Raw genomic sequence first — 20,274 nt, forward strand, 5'->3', positions numbered from 1 at the left:
TAGTGCTATTCAGGTTTTAAGCTACTTATAGAAACGTTGATGCATTTAACTCTGTATATAAGAAATTGTTTGTTCTTGATTAATTAAGTATAAGAAACAAAAAGCCATCTAGAAGTACTAAAAATAATTACCCCAATATGCTTACTGCATACTTAAGTGTGCTTAACAGTAAAGTAGATAATGGTAATATACTTTTAAATACTAGTTTGCTTTTAGATGTAAATATATCTTAACTTAAAAAGTTAAATTTAGAACTTTGAGGATTTGTATTATTGTTGTTTTGACTTTCTGGTATAAAAGTAAGGTGATATCTGTTTATCTCTGTTTCCTAAATATTCTGTCCTCAGAGGTATGAAGAATGTGTAGTAATTTCTACGACAAGCTAAAGTACAACTACTTCGTTTTTGACACAAAAGTTTTTTGTCAATTAATATTTAGGTGTATATTCTGCAATATATTTTTACTCACTGGCAAAAATACACCTTAACACCTGCATTGTCATTGTTAATTTAAACAGGTTATAATTGTCCTTTTGATTTAAAACTTTGAATAATGATTCATATAACAATTTGGTGTGGTATCATCAACTCTATACTCATTACAAGAAAGTCCGCAGGTCAATTTAAAACATGCTGATTTTGCTTTTAGACATAAAATTTTTGGATTTTATAATCCTCGTATTCATCTGATTTTTAGAGTACTGATTCCTATTACAACATGGTATAATGTTATAAGGAAAGCATCTCTAAAGTGCTAAAAATGTAAGCATGTTCTTAAACAGAATCTTGAGTTGTATTGACGAAGTTTTGCAACAAATTTACTTACAATTTTATTTAGACTTATGCATTTATATTCTGCTTATTCAGTTCTGACACTCTACAAGTTTAAATGTTCGTTTGTCCTAACATTTCATTTTATAGATGTTGTCTTTTATACAAAGATTAATAGTATAGTATATCTAGAATAAATGTTACCTAGGCCGTCTCTCCAAGATGAGGACATATCCATAATATTGACATTATCATAGCTGTCAGTCACACGTCTGCACCAGATCTGCAGAGCACGGATGCCGCGGCGTTCAACAGGCATTTTCTAGCGCAAGAGTTTTGGCGGGAAAAAATACACAAAAGTCGTCTTCTCTGTTTACTTTATTAGCTGCTAAGCAACAGCAAGACTCTTCTTTCTATTTTCTTTTTCAGTAGCAAGCCTGTTGGGAAGGTTCTATCCAAGTTTTCTGACTAGCCTGAAATATAAAATATGTTTGTTAATCACAATGTTAAGTACAGAAAGCATGAAGTTTAAGAGCTAAAAAAAACAAGAATGATTACATTCCACAAGTAATATTGAAAATACTAAGAATATATTTCCTGCTTTGGATTGAGCTATGGGTTATTATGCAAGCTTATGAAAACCCTAGTTCATATTGTTGTTGTTAAATGGGCTGGTACAATATCAAACGAAAATATATATTTTGATTGCAGGAAAAGTAAAAGGCAAAATATGTTATTCCGACAAAATAACGATTAATGAATAATAGAAAGATAGACAAACAAATACGAATTTTATAGTAGCTTCACTTGTTACATGTGCAAATGAAAGAATAGTTATTTCTCGTATCGTATTATAAACGGCTTTCCGCGGATATAGAATGTACAATTATAAGATTAAAACTAGTTTTAATCTTATGATTGTACATTTCTATATTCGTAGAAAACTGGATATAATACGATGCTAGACATAGTTTTTTCGTATTGATGAGAACCGGTTCCTGTCCACCGGATTCGAATGAATACGAGAAAATAAGTATAGTTAGTAACCACCAGGGATAAAGGAGTAGTCATATGGACAAATTATTATTCTCTGATTATAATATGTAAGATTGCGAAAGCATGAAGCTTTAAGTTAAAGATGAATAAAATTGAAGTAAAAAACGTTGTTTTACTATAAAATAAGTAGAAAGGTATGTAGTAGAGAGATTGGCTTAACAACTTTGGTTACTTTTATTGAATTTGTCCAAGCGTTTCAATCACATTTCTAATTTTGTTTAGACACTCTACAAGGTTGAGGATGTACATATATAAATTTATCGGCCATTGTCTTTAATTAAGCTAAGTGTCCAAACGTTTTAATAACTTTTTTAAATTTTGTGTATCATCATTGTACATTAATTTATCGGCCATTGTCTTATCCCTTTAGATCCCTGGGTATATAGATTGATTCACCATTGCATGCCCTTCCTCCCTGGTAACCACAAACATAGTTCTTATGTACAAAGTTCAAGCATAAATCATTTCTAAGGTTAACTTTAGATTCCAGGGACAAAGGATATATATCATTCAACAGTTTGGAAGTAATAAAATATTTTTTTTTATTTAAAAAGTTTGTTTAACCCCCCAAAATAACCCTAAAACTACTCAAAATCAAGATTAAGCTTAATTAAAAAAAAAAAAAATACATTCTCCACAAGTCACAAAAAAGCTATGAAATAAACAGTTTCAGCGTTTAAGAGATCTTAATAATAATAGTTATTTCTTTAACGTATTATAAACGGCTTTCCGCGGATATAGAATGTACAATTATGTTTTTCAGCTCCGAGGTGCCGAAGGCACGGGCTAAAAAACTGGTTTTAATCTTATGATTGTACATTTTTATATTCGTAGAAAGCTGGATATAATACGATGCAAGACATAGTTTTTTCGTATGGATGAGAACCGGTTCCTATCCACCGGATTCGAATGAATACGAGAAACATTTTTACACGGGGCACTAGAAAGATTAGCTTTCGGCACCTCGAGGCTAAAAAAACTGGTTTTAATCTTATGATTGTACATTTCTATATTCGTAGAAAGCGGTTTATAATACGATGCTAGACATAGTATTTTCGAATGGATGAGAACCGGTTCCTGTCCACCGGATTCGAATGAATACGAGAAACATTTATACACTTGGCACTAGAAAGATTAGCATCAATATTATTGGATGTTTTTATTGGAGGATTTTTTCAGTTCGAAGATTTTTTCGCTAATTAATTTTAAAAATTATGAATAACATGAAAAAAAAAAACATTAAAAAACAATAAGAAAACATTGTAAAAATACACAGATAACCTAATCTTCATGGGAATCCTTAAAACTGTCTAGTCTAGACAAATGATAAGAATACCACTAAATACCAAAACTGTGTCCCTTGTCCCTGATTAAAGCCTAACAATACTGTATTCATTTAAGTCAGAGTACCATGACATTTCAACAGTTTATATGTCATGTGCAGGAAGGGAGAGAACTTTTGGCTAGTTTTTATTTCAATAGTTTTATAATAACGTTTATTCATTGGCTTAACAACTTTCATGGACTTTCATAGAATTTTGTTGAGTATCCAAACGTTTCAACCACTAATTGTAAGAAGGGATAATTTTGTGTCTCATTATTAGGGATATACGTTAATTTATCGGCAATTGTCTTATCCTTATAGAATCCTGTTATATGTGGGTTTAACATAAATAGAAATAAAAGCAAATGTGGGGGCATAAACAGATTTAGAATATACGTGGATATTATGACAGGGGAAAATTTGTTGTCTATCTAGGTTGCTTACATGGACATCACGTATTGGTCAGATCGTTAATCCAGTAGAAAGGGCTATGATGGGGTAAAGGAAGGGGATGGAGGGCATCGTTATTTAATCCAGCTACAAGTTTAACTTTATTAGAGTACATGATAATCTAATATAAGATCGAAATAATTACATTGGGACATTTTACAGCTAAATATATGTAGAATTGAATAAAAAAAATGTAATGAAGCAAAAAAAGAGCAAGTATTTTTTTAAAATTAAAACTACATTTAAGAAAAAAAGTATCATTACATTTTTAAAATAAGTTTGATAATCAAACTTTTCCTTATAATTTATAGATTAGCTACGCTCTAAAGGAGGCACAAGGCAGGGATCTTGAGGAATAAGACAATGGCTGATAAATTGGTGTACATGCCCCATGATGATATTCAAAATTACCCCTTCTGTAGATTACAATTAGCAGTTGAAACGTTTGGACACTTAAATTAATGAACCAAAATTCAAAATTCAATTGTAGTCCCCAAAGTTGTTGATCTAACAAATAAGAAAACTTTGGGGACTATTGTAAAAAGCAACCCATTGTCCCCTCCCTCCCTGGTCACAAGGCCTTGTAAGGTAAATATATGAATTACCAGGCACACAAAATACCTCCCCCCAAAAATTGAAATGGTGGGTGGTTGGTTGTGGAGGAGTAAACCTATCCCCAATTTACTTGATTTATGTTTTCCTGCCTCTTTATACCAGCGAGGTAAAGAGACAAAAGTAGTTTTGGGCAAGTAATATTTTCTAAAGGCGCTACATTTAAATATAAGTTTTAGTAGCAAAGCTTTTCTGTAAGTCAAGCATTTGTTGGTCCAGCTTAATGTAAGAAATGAGAGGTAAATTGAATACTTATATGACAATTAAATATAAACATTCAGGCACTCTTAATCATATTAAGGGAGGGGGGCTCCAAATAGTAACTGTTCAGTGGAGGGGGGAGGAGGGGGAGTCCAATCCTATCTCATCTATAATAGATATCAAGATTCAAGAAACAATACAAGTTTTCTTGATTAACAAGCTTTAAATCAGCAATTTCATTAAAAACTACACATTGTCAGGGTGGAGGGGACATTGGGCTGTTTATTACACTAGTGCTCAAAGTTTTATAATAATGTTTTCCTATTCGTTGGCTTAACAACTCTGGGGATTTTCATTGAATTTGGATTGGTTGGTTCATTAAGTTGAGTAAAAAAAGGCTCAAACAATCATTGTATTCTACCGAAGTGGTAAAACTTTGAATCATCATTTGGGATGTACATCAAATTTGTCGTCCATTGTCTTATCTTTTACATTGTACAAAATTGTTTAAAATTATGACCATTTTGAGTAACTTTGACTTCGTATAGGTTTACACAAATTACTTTGCAATTTTAAAATTGCAAGGAAGTAATTGATACACCCGTCAAGGCTATTAATCAGAGGTGGATAAAAAGAAGGGGCGCCTAGCCTACAATCCAAAAGAAGGTACTACTGACAAAGAATACTAAAAGAATATTTAAGAACCAGGGAAAATTATTATAATTTTAACAGTACACATTTTCTTACTCGTTGGATTAAAAACTTTCTTGCATTCAAACTCGTAGGGTTCTAACTTGTAAACCAATCATTTTAATTTGCAGAATTATTGTTATTTGTCTTGACACTCAAAAAATACTTGCGTTATATTTCTATTTATGAGCCAATGCAATTATAACATTCTAGACATAAATATAATGTGCCAATGAAAAAGAGTTTATATGTATAACCCAGACAACTACCTGGACCTAGTGCTGGGAATCTTTTTCGTCAGCTAGCAAATTGCTTTCTGCTTTTTTATAGCGACCTAGCTTTGTTATGTTACGCTATTGGCTGATTCCCTCTATAGTTTTACTTGTTTTTATTTGTCCACCTATATAATATGTATGACCTTGACAAATCTGCAAACCAAAACAGCTACACAAAAGGAAATGGCTAAGGGTGTATTTTGTACATTATACACAGGGAGGGAGGGGATATTGGGCTGTTTATCACACTAGTCCTCAAAGTTTTATAATTATGTTTTCTTATTCTTTAACTTAACAAATTTGGGGACCTTTATTTACTTTTGATTGGTTGGTTTATCCATTGTTTTTGCTTTCAATTAAACTTCAATGGAGTTAATAAGGATAAAGATAGAAAAGATAAACAAGGTTGACAATATCCATAATTTGCATAGAATATACAGCGAACAAACAGGATGGACAAAATGCAGGGATGAGACTATGGTGGATAAAATCTTCTGTAGATTATAATTAGTGGTTGAAACCTTTGGACACTTAACTTAAGAATATCTAGAGATGTTAAGCCGACTAATTTTAAAACTTTAGGAACTAGTGTAATAAACAGCCCAATGTCCTCTCTCAAATGAGCTATAAAGTTGCTGGCCGTAATAAAAAAAACTAAAATACCAGAATAATCTCTACATCGTTGTGTACGTACTATTAAAGTAAAACAATAGAGGAAGAAGGGGTTAAATAACATTATGACCCAACCCCGTAAACTCTTTGCCGACATTCTAATGGGTCATTGAATATCAACCAATAGCGTCTGAAAAGCAATTTTTTAGAAGAAGAATTAGGTCCCAAACACTGGATCCAGGAAGTTATTTGGATTATATATACGTATACATTTATCAAGAGACTGATACAGTCAAACAGAATAGCTATGCTGCTAAAATGGATAAAAATGAAATTTGGTAATCCTAAAAAGGAAATGTTGCACTTTTAAGATTTGCAATAATATTTCTAACATGTTCAAGGACTTTGAAATGCAGATCATGGAAATATTTTATTATTTTAAAGATTTTCGAGCGGATGCGCCTTAGTAACCACCTTTAATACTATTAAAATTAGCTGCGTATTTTTTGCGCGCTATAGAATGACCATTTTAAAACGTGTTAGAACTCAATAATTGAATTTTACATTCTAATTTAACTTGGACATTAGATAAGTTTTATTAAGAATAATTTTATATTTTTCCTCTTAACCTATTCAAATATTTTTAAATTCATCTACGCCCCCCCCCCCCTCCCCTAAAAAATGCTGAAACTTTCCCAACACGTTTGCATATATCCTAATCCTTATACTAAAGTAGCAGGATGTCTAAGTGTTTATCTGTGTGTTTGAGTGTTTGTACCGAAGGATCTCGCTTACCGCTGAACCGATCGGGTTCTCCTTAACAGGGTAGCTTCTCACAAGTCCCGGGAAGGTTTATAACTATTTTGGGGAAGGGTACCACCGCCCTCTCAGGAGAAATCGCCCCTAGAAAAAAATTACCCCTCCCGAAAAAGAGACTTGAACGGAACATAAACCAATTATTTCTGTAATTAGATATTTTAAATAGATAAAAAACATTCAAAGTGCCACTAGAGGCCTCTAGGGGCGTAGCCGCTAGTATAGCTCACGAAAAATACTGGTCTGAATTGATTCCACTTTTCACGGAAGCTTTACAGCTGTCTTGAGGTGGTGTAGAATATTTGCCAAGCTCTCTCTTACCCTCCCCTGGGGGTGAAGCAACTAGTAACAAATAAAATGATGAAATAAAGAATAAGGTCCTGCGACAAACGCAGGAGTCCCAAACGTCGGAGTGGACACTTAATCTAACCTAACCTATTTTAGACCATGTTATAGGTTTTTTAAATGCCTAACCCCAGCAGGGGCTTATTTGTTCATTCATATCTTAACCTAACCTAATCTGTATAGAAACACTTAATAAAATTAATATTTTAACACTCCTGCGTTTGTTCACTCCGACGTTTGGGACTCCTGTGTTTGTCCTGGAACCAAGAATAACATTGTGTTTTTTTAGATTAACTGAAAAATTGCAGGCAAAACTTTTTATTTAAGATCAAACCTATCCCGAAAATCCTTTTATATTTTACTTTTTCTTATCCGTAATTGTCAGGGAGGGAGGGGCCATTGTACTGTATATTAATCTAGTCTCCAAGGTCTTTTAACAGTGTTTTCCTATTCGTTGGCTTAACAGTTATAAGGACTTTTATTGATTTTTGTTTAGTTGTTTAATAAAGTTGAGTGTCTAAACGTTTCAACCAATTATTATAATCTAAAGAAAGGGGTAATTTTGTGTATTATAATAGGGGATGTACAAATCAATTAATCGTTCATTGTCTTATCCTTTTAGATTCCTGGTAATTGTAACGGTTTCTATTCCAAAGCCCAGAGCATTTTTGGCAGGCTCAAGGTGGTTAATTGAATTTTTTAGATAATTCACTTTTAAGAATTGACAAAGATATAGTTCTGTAGAGTGACGGGCAGGTAGCCTATTTTGTTCCCTATAATATTAGAAAAAAACAAGGGGTTTATGTCAGAAAAGACAATTTTTGAAAGGTTTTTTCGAGAAAAAAAAACACTAAATATGAATTGTTAATAACAATTCTTTATTTTGATGATATAACACTATAACATTAAAAGAAAATATGACGTCAATCGGGAGAGTTCGGTCAAAAGTTTTTAAATATATCCCCTTTTTGGGAGATACTTATATTCTGCTTTCTCTTTCGTTGGCCAAACTAATAATTGTAATTTATAGAAGAAAGATTTTGTTTATTATTATAGGGAGTGCAATTGCATAGAAGTGTCAATAATTAGTGTTTATTCTATCTTATTCTTTGAAATTTGGCCACATAAAACTTAATACCTAGGTGTAAAATATTTCAGAATATAATCGCTTTTGTTAATCAAGTTTCTAGAATTTTGACCATAATTTGGGATATATTGACAGGGGAAATTAGTCGTATATTTAGCTTGCTTATATGGACCTCATTTATTTATCAGATCATTTATTCAGTAAGAGAGGATTGGATCGGGTGAATAGCTGTTTCGTCATTTCAGCCAGCTGCAAGCATCAGAGTACATGAAAATCTGGTGCAACATCCAAGTAAATATATATTGATTGTGCAAAAAGTAATATGAGTACTGAGTAGGGCTACCAGGCCTAGCTATTCTAACAATCAATTCTACAAAAAAAATCACGAAACCTTTGGAGGTTAGGTGGGGGTATATCTTGTTTTTTTTTCATGTAACTGAAGAAGGGTGGGTAAGAAGGGGATGAAAAGGGGAAGAGGGTTGTGGGAAAATTTTCCTTTAGAATTGTTTTCCCTGAGGGCTACAAACTCATGAGTTTTATGCGCTAAAAACAAAAAAATATATTTTTATCTATCTAAAAGTCTTTGAATGACCGTCGCAGGTAGGGGAATACCCTAATCATAGTTTAGATTCGCTACAAATAACAAAATGTGTGTGTCTGAAGGTCGCAATGTTGTATTGATTACTGGGAATCAAATTAAAAGAATGTTTTGTGTTTGTCACTTGTCCGCTTTAGTAGCGAAGCTACTGATAACTTAATCTATCAGTATGTTCGTGAAATACAAATATTCTAGGTTGTTTAATTAGAGTCTATAGATGTTTTCTTTAATATGATTTGCTTAGATTATTGAGAAGAGGGATATATTAATTACTTGGATATATTGACAAGGAAAAATTAGTCGTCAATTTAATATGCCAAAACCTTCTTCATTGGTCAGTTCGTTCATCCAGTAAGAGGATGGGGATAGGGTAAGGCGGGTAGGGGGTATCGTCATTTTAGCCAACTGGAATTATCACTTTATTAGAGTACATGAAAATCTGGTGCAACAACCAAGTAATTATATATCGATTTTATTTAGACTGACCAGAATATGTGTTTATAAGCTATACTATGATGTGTTATGGATGTTATCATCCTTGTTATAAGAATGTGTTGAAATAGTTTTGATTATATGCAGACTAAGACCTATTAGTGTAATCCTAATTAAGGGAAAGGGACCATTAACCACAAAAAAGAGAGAAATAGCAATTTCTATATTGACTCCAAAATATGTATATCCAGAGATGAAAATTGAAAAATTAAATTAAAGCAAAAGAGGAGGAAGGGTTATAAAACTGTATGTACACACCCTATGGACCCTGTACCGACTCTCTATAGGGTATTTGATATAAGCCAATAGCGTCGCAAATATTAACACAGCCAGGTCGCTACAAATGAAGACGAAGAAAAAAAGAACTATTTTTTCAGTGCATTTTTCTCTCTTTTCAGTTTTTTAAAGTCTTAAATAAGTACGATTATGTAAGTATTTATATAAAGTAGGGCAGCTGCTCTACAATCTAGCTATGTCCAATTAAACACACAAAATTTGCTATTAGTCAACAAGTTGTTTTATTTAAAGTTGATTTTCAATTTTTCTTAGTTTTAGAATTTTTAATAGATAACGTAAAATGTATTGCATAATACACCTAGTGGAGTAAATTAATGTACTTCCCCAATGATGAAACACAAAAACACCCCTAATGTAGATTAATGGGGTAATTTTGTATATCATCATTGGGGATGTACATTTATTTATAATAATAATGAATACATCTAATAAAAATAATATCTATAAGGAAGGAATCAACCATTGTCTTATCCCTTTAGATCCCTGGCTAAAATGCCTAAACATAATAATGTCAAAATCTGAACCCATTTTGTTAGTTGACATAAAGCATAGATTTTCAACTTAGTTTAAACGGAGATAATTATGTTCAAATGTAGCGCAACAATAATAAGAATAGGATTACAATATTCTAAGTAAAGAACAGTGAATATTTATATGTGGAAATAAGAAATAGGGGACATTGGGCTGTTTATTACAATAGACCCCAAAGTCTTAAAATAACGCTTTTGGCTTAACAACCATGGAGATTTTTAATTGGTTTGATCATTAAGTTGAGTCTTCAAACGTTTCAACCACCAATTTTAATGTACTGAAGGGTTAATTGCATACGTTTATCGGCTATAGTCTTATCCATTAAGACCCCTTAAAAAAACTAGAAGTAAAAAAATTATATAATTGAAAGTAACCTGGAACGGGCGGACAGACGGACGTATGGATCTAAATTGTATAGTAGGCAGGCTACTCACAAACGTCTGGATGCTTATTTAAACAAATAAATGAAGTCACGTCCACATTATTAAGTCGTAAAACCTAAGTAGAAGAGAAGCTGCTCTAAAAGAAACACTTCTTTTAATTAATGTATACTATGATATGATATTGTACTAAAGTGTCTTTTTTAAATTAAGTTTTATTTGTCTCATCTACTAAAATAAGTCAAAATTAAGACTTTATATTAGACTATGGGCTTATAAAGAGTAGATCCCAATCGGTTCAGCGGTTACTGATATCCTAAGCTTGAGACGGACAGACAGACGGACGAAAAGACATCTTTCTACAGTATTATAGATATAATCCTTTTTTAACTCTTTAAAAAATCATAGTGATAATGAACGTTTTTATCCTTGTTTATAGTTAATGTGAACTTGTCTATGTTATATTTAATTGTTTATATTACCCTAAATAGCGGATTTTGAGTGACTTACTGACTTATCACATGTAACTTAATGCCCATTAAGATCTTATGAAGCAAGTTCTCCATTAATTTGATTCTTGTATAATGTTTGTCAATCTTAAAATTTTGTTATATTGTTTTTGTGTAGGTCTACTGACATTCCTATTTCAAGACAAATAAATGTATGTATAACAAAGGTAGTTGAAGAATAGCTACAATTTTACAAGATAATTATATCAAATTTAGGTTAAATGATAATGATTATTACCCAAATTTGAAATGCTAATTTACCCATTTATGTCACTTGGTGTGGTGTTTTTACTTACTCTAAAAATAATTATATTTTTACTGACAAAATGTTGACACAAAATAGTTTGTTTTCAAATGCATTATTACTTCTCTCTTGATAACTTTATAAAAGGAGCCATCTTGTTTCATGCTAAGCATTGTCTTACCTAAAAAAATTAATTATTTAAGAAAATTTCTTAGAGTTCTCAATAAATGTTTTTTTTACAGGTAACGTTACCAAAAAGAGAGGGGACATTGAGCTGTTTATTTCACTAGTCCCAAAGTTTTATACTAACGTTTTCTTATTCGTTGGCTTTTGTTGAATTTTGATTGGTTGGTTCATTAAGTCGAGTGTCTAAACGTTTCGAATACTAATTGTAATCTATAGAAGATGTAATTTTGTGTGTCATCATTGGGGATGTAAATCAATTTATCGGTCTTTGTCTTGTCCCTTAAGATTTCTTTAAGGTTAGTCTCCAAGCAAAAAAAAAGGTTCAAAAAAGGTTTTTTGCTTTTAACATTTAAGTTTATTTTAAAGTCTTATTTTAAAAAAAAATAAGAATTAAAACAAACGAGGGTCCTTTTAATGATAACTTTGACATGTGTATTACTAGCCTAAAATTTGACTAAATTGGTTAATAATAGTAATTTTATCTTTCTCTCACAAGTCACCCACGAATCCCGAGGGATAAGATAATGGACGATAAATTTATGTACTACAACCCAAATTACCCCTTCTGTAGATTACAATTAGTAGTTGAAACTTTTGGACACTAACCAATCAAAATTCATTAAAAGTTCTCAAACTTGTTTATTATAAAACTTTGGAGACTAGTGTAACAAACAGCCCAATGCCTTCTTCCCTGCAAGTCACTAATACTAAGAATGCTCATAAAACAGCTGATTTTTTTCTTTCTCCTTGTTATAAGGAAATCCTTATAATAAAGTAAAAGGGTAGCTTCTTATAGGTCCTGGGATGGGAAGGGGGGGGGGGGGAGAGAAACGGCGGCCAACTGCAATCGCACACATAAAAAAAATCCCCTCCAAGGAAAAGAATCTAATTTTTTCTAACTAAAATTTTAAATTGGACTATTAAAACACACCCTTAAGTGCATCTAGAAAAGCCACCAGTTCGTTATATGGCAATATGGAGGTTTCTTGTATGTTTGTCAACCCTGAGAGGGAGGTGACATTGGACTGTAAATGATACTGGTCACTCAAAGTTTTATCAACACATTAAGTTATTCGTTGGCTTAAAAACTTGAAGTAAAAATTGTCTGAATTGTATAAACAGAAAGTATGATTATCTAATGCTCAAATGCATGTCATTTTAAAAATTAGGTGTTGAAATTGTCATGGATCTAAAGGAATAATGATAAATTAACGTACATTCTCAAGTATGATATACAAAATTACCACTTCTGTAGATTACAGTTAGTGATTGAAACTAAACTAAATAAATCAAGCAATCAAAATTAAATAAAAGTCCCAAAAGTTGATAGGGCACCAAATAAGAAAACGTTATTATAAACCTTTGGGGACTATTGTAATTGTACATTTTTTTCATTTTTCTGATTAATTATTCACGTTTAGCCTAATACTAGTCTTCTTTTAAAAATAATGTTTTTAAAAGCGACGCTTTTCTATAATTAGGGTCGGTCCGTCCGTACGTCTGTAACGGATAGCTTTTCTCGTTAATTTAGGCATGTTTTAATTGTCCTATCGATTTCAAATTTTGCTTGGTGATTCCTTTAGTAGTTAGGTACGATTTAGAAAGCGTAGCAACTCTATAATCATTACCAAAATGTCCATACGTCCATTTTAAACATGTTAATGTTTTTTTACTTTTTTAACAACAAATTTTTATGTGATCTAATCATCGAATTGATCTGATTTTTGGTATATTGAATCCTGAGACAACAAAGTATAATGTATTAAGCGAAGCAATTTATGATCAAGTCCTAAAAATTTAAGTATGTCCATAAAAATTATCTTGTATCAAGCAGTTTTTCAACAAATTTACTTACAATTTTGCTTTGACTCTTATAAATTTGTATTATGATAATTAAATTATAACACTATACAAGTGTTAATGTCGGTTTGTCCTACCGTTTCAGTGCTTCGCTTTATGGATGTTGTCATCCTTATTAACTTACAAGTGCGTTATTGCTGCACTTCTTCTTGTTCAATTTTGCAAAAACTTTAAAGCACAGTTATTAATAGTTCAAAGGTGTATTTAAACACTTTTTCAGAGTTAAAATAAACATATCTATATTTTTACCGTTCAGCTTTGGCCTAATTAAAAACATTTGAAAAATTTGAATCCTTTCATACACACACCCCCCCCCCTAAAAAAGATTTAATTCATTAAACAACATACATGGAATCAACCGTTAGTTTTAATTAAGTCAATGAATAAACAAGGATGACAACATCCATAAAAGCGAAGCTCTGAAATGGAAGTACAAACGAACATAAACACTTGTAGATTGTCAGAACTGAATTAGCAGAATATTAATGCATCAGTACAAACAATATTTTAACAAAATTTGTTGCAAAACTGCATAAATAGATGATACTGTTTAAGGACATACTTACATTTTTGGGAATTGTTTATAGAAATGCTTCGCTTAGAACATTGTACCTTGTTGTAATAGGAATCAGTTTTCAAAAAATCAGAAGAATCGGATAATTTTAACATACAAAAATTTGTTGTCAAAAAAGTTAAAAATCGACATGTTTAAAATGGACGTACGGACATTTTGGTATTGTTTATAGAGTTGCTACGCTTTCTAAATTGTACCTAATTACTATGGGAATCATCATGCAAAGTTTGGAATCGATAGGACAATTCTAACCTGTTTTAATCAACGAAAAGAGCTAACTCTCTGTGACGGACGGACGGACGGACCGATCCTAATTATAGAAAAGCTTCGCTTTTAAAAAAGTTTTCATAAAACTTTGGGTAAAAGTTTACTTTACATTCCAATGTCCCCTCCCTCACTGCATATGTTAGACAATTAGACTAAATCTAATTTGACACAATTTTATAAAAACAAGCCTAATCTAGTAATCCTATTATATAAAGGTTTTTTTTGTCTGAAGCTAAAGATCTCGTGAATTTCTGGTCGGAATTGCCTATACATTTTAGGGAAGCTTAATAAATGGGATGGTTTTAGACAATATCTTGACTAGAAGATAGGATCGCAGCAATTCATATGTTTTAAACTATTTAATACACTATAACTTGTATTAATTCTAAGGTTAAGCTGAAATTTAATATTTTAACTAAAGTTTTGTTAATCTGCAAAAAAAATGTACTTTGTGTTAGAGTACTGTAGCTACTCTGTAAATAAATTTTATTTATACTTTTTTTTTAATACAACCGAATATTCATGCTTATTAAACAAGACTGAAAAAAAAGTACAACTGTTTTTGAGAAGTTACATTCATACATTCAGTTACTTTAGTACATTTGATAGGGAAGATGTTATAAAATGACGTTTGTTATTCTTTCTTAATAACTTTTATTAAATTTTGGATTGGTTGTTTCATTAAGTTGAGTTTTTTTTCTCATAAAAATATACTTTATTATCGGATAACAAAGGCTATTATCGAAACTTGAGATTGTGGGAATGGATTATTTTATTATGCAATCTTTGAAATACATAGGAAAATTCGAACATTCCTAACATTCGATAATTCGAACATCAACTTTAAGAGCTATCTCTTACGTACAAACGGACGTGCTGAAAGCCCTTATTGTAAAAAATATATTTACTAAATAAATATGCATCTTAAAGGTCGTGTAAGAAACACACCCTTTTTATTTCTCGCAGATTTACGTAATTTTAGGACAATTTTCCTTGCATTATATCTTTTTTTAAGGCGAAGCTTTTCTATAATTAGGGTCGGTCCGCACGTCCGTCCGAGATAGTTAGTTTTATTCGTTAATTTAGGCATGTTAGAATTGTCCTATCGATTTTAAACTAGTAGTTAGGTACGATTTAGAAAGCGTAGCAACTCTATAATCATTACTAGAATGTCCGTACGTCCATTTGAAACATGTTGATTTTTCTAGTTTTTTAACAACAACTTTTTGTGTGATCTAATTATCCGTTTGATTTTTGGTATATTGATTCCTGCGAAGCAACTCTATAATCAAGTTCTAAAGATGTGAGTATGTCAATAAACATTATCCTTTATCAAGCAGTTTTTCGATAAATTTACTTACAATTTTGCTTCGACTCCTATACTTTTATATTCTGATTATTCAGTGCAGACACTATACAAGTGTTAATGTCCGTTTGTCCTACCAATTCAGTGCTTCGCTTTTATGGATGTTGTCATCCTTGTTTTTAAGGCGAAGTTTTTCTATAATTACGGTCTTTACACAGGGAAGGAGCGGACATTGGCCTGTTTATTTCACTAGTTCCCAAAGTCTTACTATAATCTAAAGGGACAAGACAATGGCAAATAAATTGATGTACATCCCCAATTATGATACCCATTCTGTAGATTCCAGTTTCATTCTCGGAATACTGGGTATAAAATATTCAATTTATTTTTCTTATTTTTACATTTTGATTAGCCAATTGAATGCAATTTTAAATTCACGAAAATTTTCTTCGTAAATGTGCACTGTGGGCTAGAATTGAATCAAGACAAAAGTAAGTGCCGAGCCCTGGGACCTATGTATGGTGAAAATAGACATAAAACCATGATGATTCCAGGTAAAACCAAAATATTTCAGCGGGGTCTTTTTGTTTTATTTCAATTTTAAGTTCTGAAAAAAAAATGAAAAAAATATGAAAATCTTTAATAAAAAACAAACAAAAACTGTTTTTCAAAAATTTTTTTCACTAAAAGATACAAACAACTTATATACATACTATAAGCTTTAAAAAAATCAAAATTTTCAAATTTAGGACTGCCTTTCCAAGGTTAGAAGAAAAATCCTAACAACGAATTCTAACATATTTCTGATCAACATAGCAATAAAACGTCTTTTGCTAAATCTTTAACATCAAAATTAAATAGCACTTACTAAAGACTTTTTTTCATTTAAACTTATACTTTTTACATTATTTAACTTTTAAGATTGTGTTTTTTTAAAAGAAAGGTTGCGTGATTTTTTTCCTCATAATTAATTTATCTTAATATGCTGCATTATAAGTGACTGACATTGTAGGCTGTGATGGCTTAGAAAACTCAATACCAGTTTTGTTAGCCCAGGCCATCGGCCCCTCGGGGCCTACAAAACTAGTTTTAATCTTTTTATTTTTATTTTACTATCTGCTAAAAGCTGTCTATAATCCCATACAATAAATAACTATTAAACATACCAATTAAAGTGAAACAGGGATCTTAAGGGATAAGACAAAGGATGATAAATTGATTACTCCTTCTGTATATTAATATTATTGGTTAAAAAGTTTGGACTTTGCATGTTTGAACCATCAAATCATTAATCAATTCATAAATTATCAAAAGGATAAGAAAATGTGTTTATAAAACTTTGGATATGATTTACAATTCTATGTCCAGTCCACTCCCTCCCTCCTTCGTTAAACATACACTTATATATAGACAGAAAGACATCCTGTTACTTTTTGTCTAGAGTTTTAGGATCTTTTGTTCTATCATACAAATTATTTAAATATCCTGGTTTGAAAAGCAGAATGCCGTTTTAAAATTTATTTTGCTAATTATAAGAGGGAGGGGACATTGGGATGTAAATCACACCAGTACCCACGTTAGCTCAAAAAAATTGTGTACTTTTACTAAAATTAATGGAATGGTTTCAAACTAATATTTTACAAACATATAATCAAACAATAATTTTACATAAGAAATGGTTAGTTTCCTTGTCATAATTTGTGGAAATCTACATGTATCACTTTATTGTCCTTTGTCTTATCCCTTAAGATCCCTGAAAGAAAGAAACAAGGATGACAACATCAATAACATGGATGAGATGGGAATATGGACAAGCAGTTTTAAAAAGAATTTCTTTAAATCCTGAAACCTTTCTTGCGTATTTTATAATTTTAATATTTATAGACCTTGACTGATATACAAAGTAAATTGTTTAGGGAATCTTTACAAAAAATGCAGCCGTCTGTCTTGAATAGCTGCTATACAAATTAAATTTCCCCTGAAAACAGACAAAAACAAAACTATTCAAAAGTACCCATAGTTGTTAAGTCAAAGAATAAGAAATGTCTTTAAAAAGTTTAGAGACTAGTTTATTAAACAGTCAATTGTCCTCTCTATTTCTGGGACACATTCCATATAAGTTTCATTTTAAAAAAACCTAGAATAAACAAAACAAAATATTTTTACTAAAATATAAGCCAACGAATAATAAATTATTATTATAGAACTTTTTAGACTAGTGTTATAAACAGTCCAAAGCCCCCTACCTCCAATGTATGATAAATAATTGATTTTATACATGATAAATACATGCAAATCGGCAAGAAGGGAGGAAAAATGTGACTGTTTATTTGTTTGTGTAGCCATTGTTTCTTAGTGTTTGGACCTAAGTAGTAATGAAGAAGGATGAAACACTTTTGTTTAGCCACTAGGGCTATTAAGCTCCACGCTCAAGTATATTATACCTTGACCCGCTGTCACAAGTGAGCTACTCTTTATTACCTCACCCTCGCCGAGTATGGCATGTGACTATAAATTATACTGGTACCAAAAGTTTTTATAGACACGTTATCTAATTAGTTAACTGGTCTTTTATTAAATCTTAATTGGATGGTTCAAACTAGCAGTGTCCACACAAAAGAAAACTTTTCCTATTTCTAAGAATCTTTACAGTTCTTATGTCCCCTTCTTCCCTGTTGTTTTGTTGTTTACAATTAAATTATACTGATAAATAAATTCTTCAATTTATGAAATGGTAGATTTAATATGGATCAAGGGGACATTGGAATGTAAAATTTGCTGGTACCCAAAGTTCTTTATAAATATTTTCTCATTCATTGGTTCAAAAACTTTGGGAACTTTATTTTTCATCTTGATTGTTTGGTTTATACTATTAGTCTTGGTATGTTTTATTGATAATTTATTAATTGATTAATGATTTGATGGTTCAAACATGCAAAGTCCAAACTTTTTAACCAATAATATTAATATACAGAAGGAGTAATCAATTTATCATCCTTTGTCTTATCCCTTAAGATCCCTGTTTCACTTTAATTGGTATGTTTAATAGTTATTTATTGTATGGGATTATAGACAGCTTTTAGCAGATAGTAAAATAAAAATAAAAAGATTAAAACTAGTTTTGTAGGCCCCGAGGGGCCGATGGCCTGGGCTAACAAAACTGGTATTGAGTTTTCTAAGCCATCACAGCCTACAATGTCAGTCACTTATAATGCAGCATATTAAGATAAATTAATTATGAGGAAAAAAATCACGCAACCTTTCTTTTAAAAAAACACAATCTTAAAAGTTAAATAATGTAAAAAGTATAAGTTTAAATGAAAAAAAGTCTTTAGTAAGTGCTATTTAATTTTGATGTTAAAGATTTAGCAAAAGACGTTTTATTGCTATGTTGATCAGAAATATGTTAGAATTCGTTGTTAGGATTTTTCTTCTAACCTTGGAAAGGCAGTCCTAAATTTGAAAATTTTGATTTTTTTAAAGCTTATAGTATGTATATAAGTTGTTTGTATCTTTTAGTGAAAAAAAATTTTGAAAAACAGTTTTTTTTTGTTTTTTATTAAAGATTTTCATATTTTTTTCATTTTTTTTTCAGAACTTAAAATTGAAATAAAACAAAAAGACCCCGCTGAAATATTTTGGTTTTACCTGGAATCATCATGGTTTTATGTCTATTTTCACCATACATAGGTCCCAGGGCTCGGCACTTACTTTTGTCTTGATTCAATTCTAGCCCACAGTGTGTGACATTTTTCATGAAAATTGAATTGATTAAAGGCAATTTTATAATTTTATGGATAATTTTCAACATTTTATTCTAATTCCAAAAAATAGCAAGTAAAATTTGAAATCATTTTTGTTTTAAATGTTTTTCTTTTTCTTTTCGGCACTGAACATTCAGAGAAGGAGGGGGGGGACATTGAGCTATTTATTACACTGGTCCCCAAAGTTTTATGATAACGTTTTCTTATATGTCGGCTCAGCTCAGCAATTTTGGTGACTTTTGTTGAATTTTATTGGTTGGTTCATTTAGTTAAGTGTGCCAACGTTTCAACCATTTTTTATAATCTAAAGAAGGGATACTTTTGTGTAGATGGGAAGATACATTAATTTATCATTCCTTGTCTTATCTCATCAGATCCTTGCATCCTATTTATTTAATTCTAAAATATTGATTCCTTTGACAAAAAGGTACAAGGTTAAAGCGAATTATCCCTATAATCAGGTATTAAAATGTCCTTTATTGAGGCTCTCATTCATGGATGTTGTCATTCTTGTAAAAATAAAAAGTTATAAATCAGTGTAAAATATAGAAATACTAGAAATGCCTGGATGTACCATCCAGGTTTAGATAAATTGGTGAAAATAATTGTTTCCTTCTGTTATGATACATTATTGATATTGATTCTTATAAAAATCATCATCTTGAAACATTATATTTAACAAAAAAGGGGTTTTAGCTTTTTTGTTTAATTTCTTCTATGGTTGATTTTATTTTACCATCAAATAAAAAAATCTGTAAAGATTTTATTTAAAAAAATAGAATTCTAAACCTAACGCTAATGTCTCTGTGCTTTTTTACGCTAATCTCTTTATAATTGAGTGATGGACAGTAATAATATGCTGGTTCTTGAAGTCGTACGCAGACATACGCAATGTTAGAAGGGTGACGCAAATTTCAGATCTCAGTATTCATGATTTGAGAAAAATTCTTCTTTATATCATAGCAAATTAGATAATCCTTATGACCGCGTGCAACTTCAGTAAATGGCATTTTATAACTGTCCATCAT

The 20,274-nt window shown here is 31.1% G+C and overlaps 1 protein-coding gene across 1 annotated transcript in view; it reads right to left on the reverse strand.

Annotated features, from left to right (window-relative positions):
• Positions 1 to 20,274, reverse strand: part of LOC145324751 (MICAL-like protein 1) — a 59,007-nt gene that overhangs the window by 13,702 nt on the left and 25,031 nt on the right. The window contains exon 2 of the mRNA XM_080167359.1: positions 975 to 1,243. Within this exon, the coding sequence (XP_080023485.1) occupies positions 975 to 1,089 (115 nt within the window). The 5' untranslated portion in view covers positions 1,090 to 1,243. The remainder of the gene's footprint in view (positions 1 to 974; positions 1,244 to 20,274) is intronic.

Source organism: Acartia tonsa, chromosome 7, assembly GCF_053477335.1.
Source record: "Acartia tonsa isolate MP-2025a chromosome 7, ASM5347733v1, whole genome shotgun sequence".
Lineage (NCBI taxonomy): Eukaryota > Metazoa > Arthropoda > Copepoda > Calanoida > Acartiidae > Acartia > Acartia tonsa.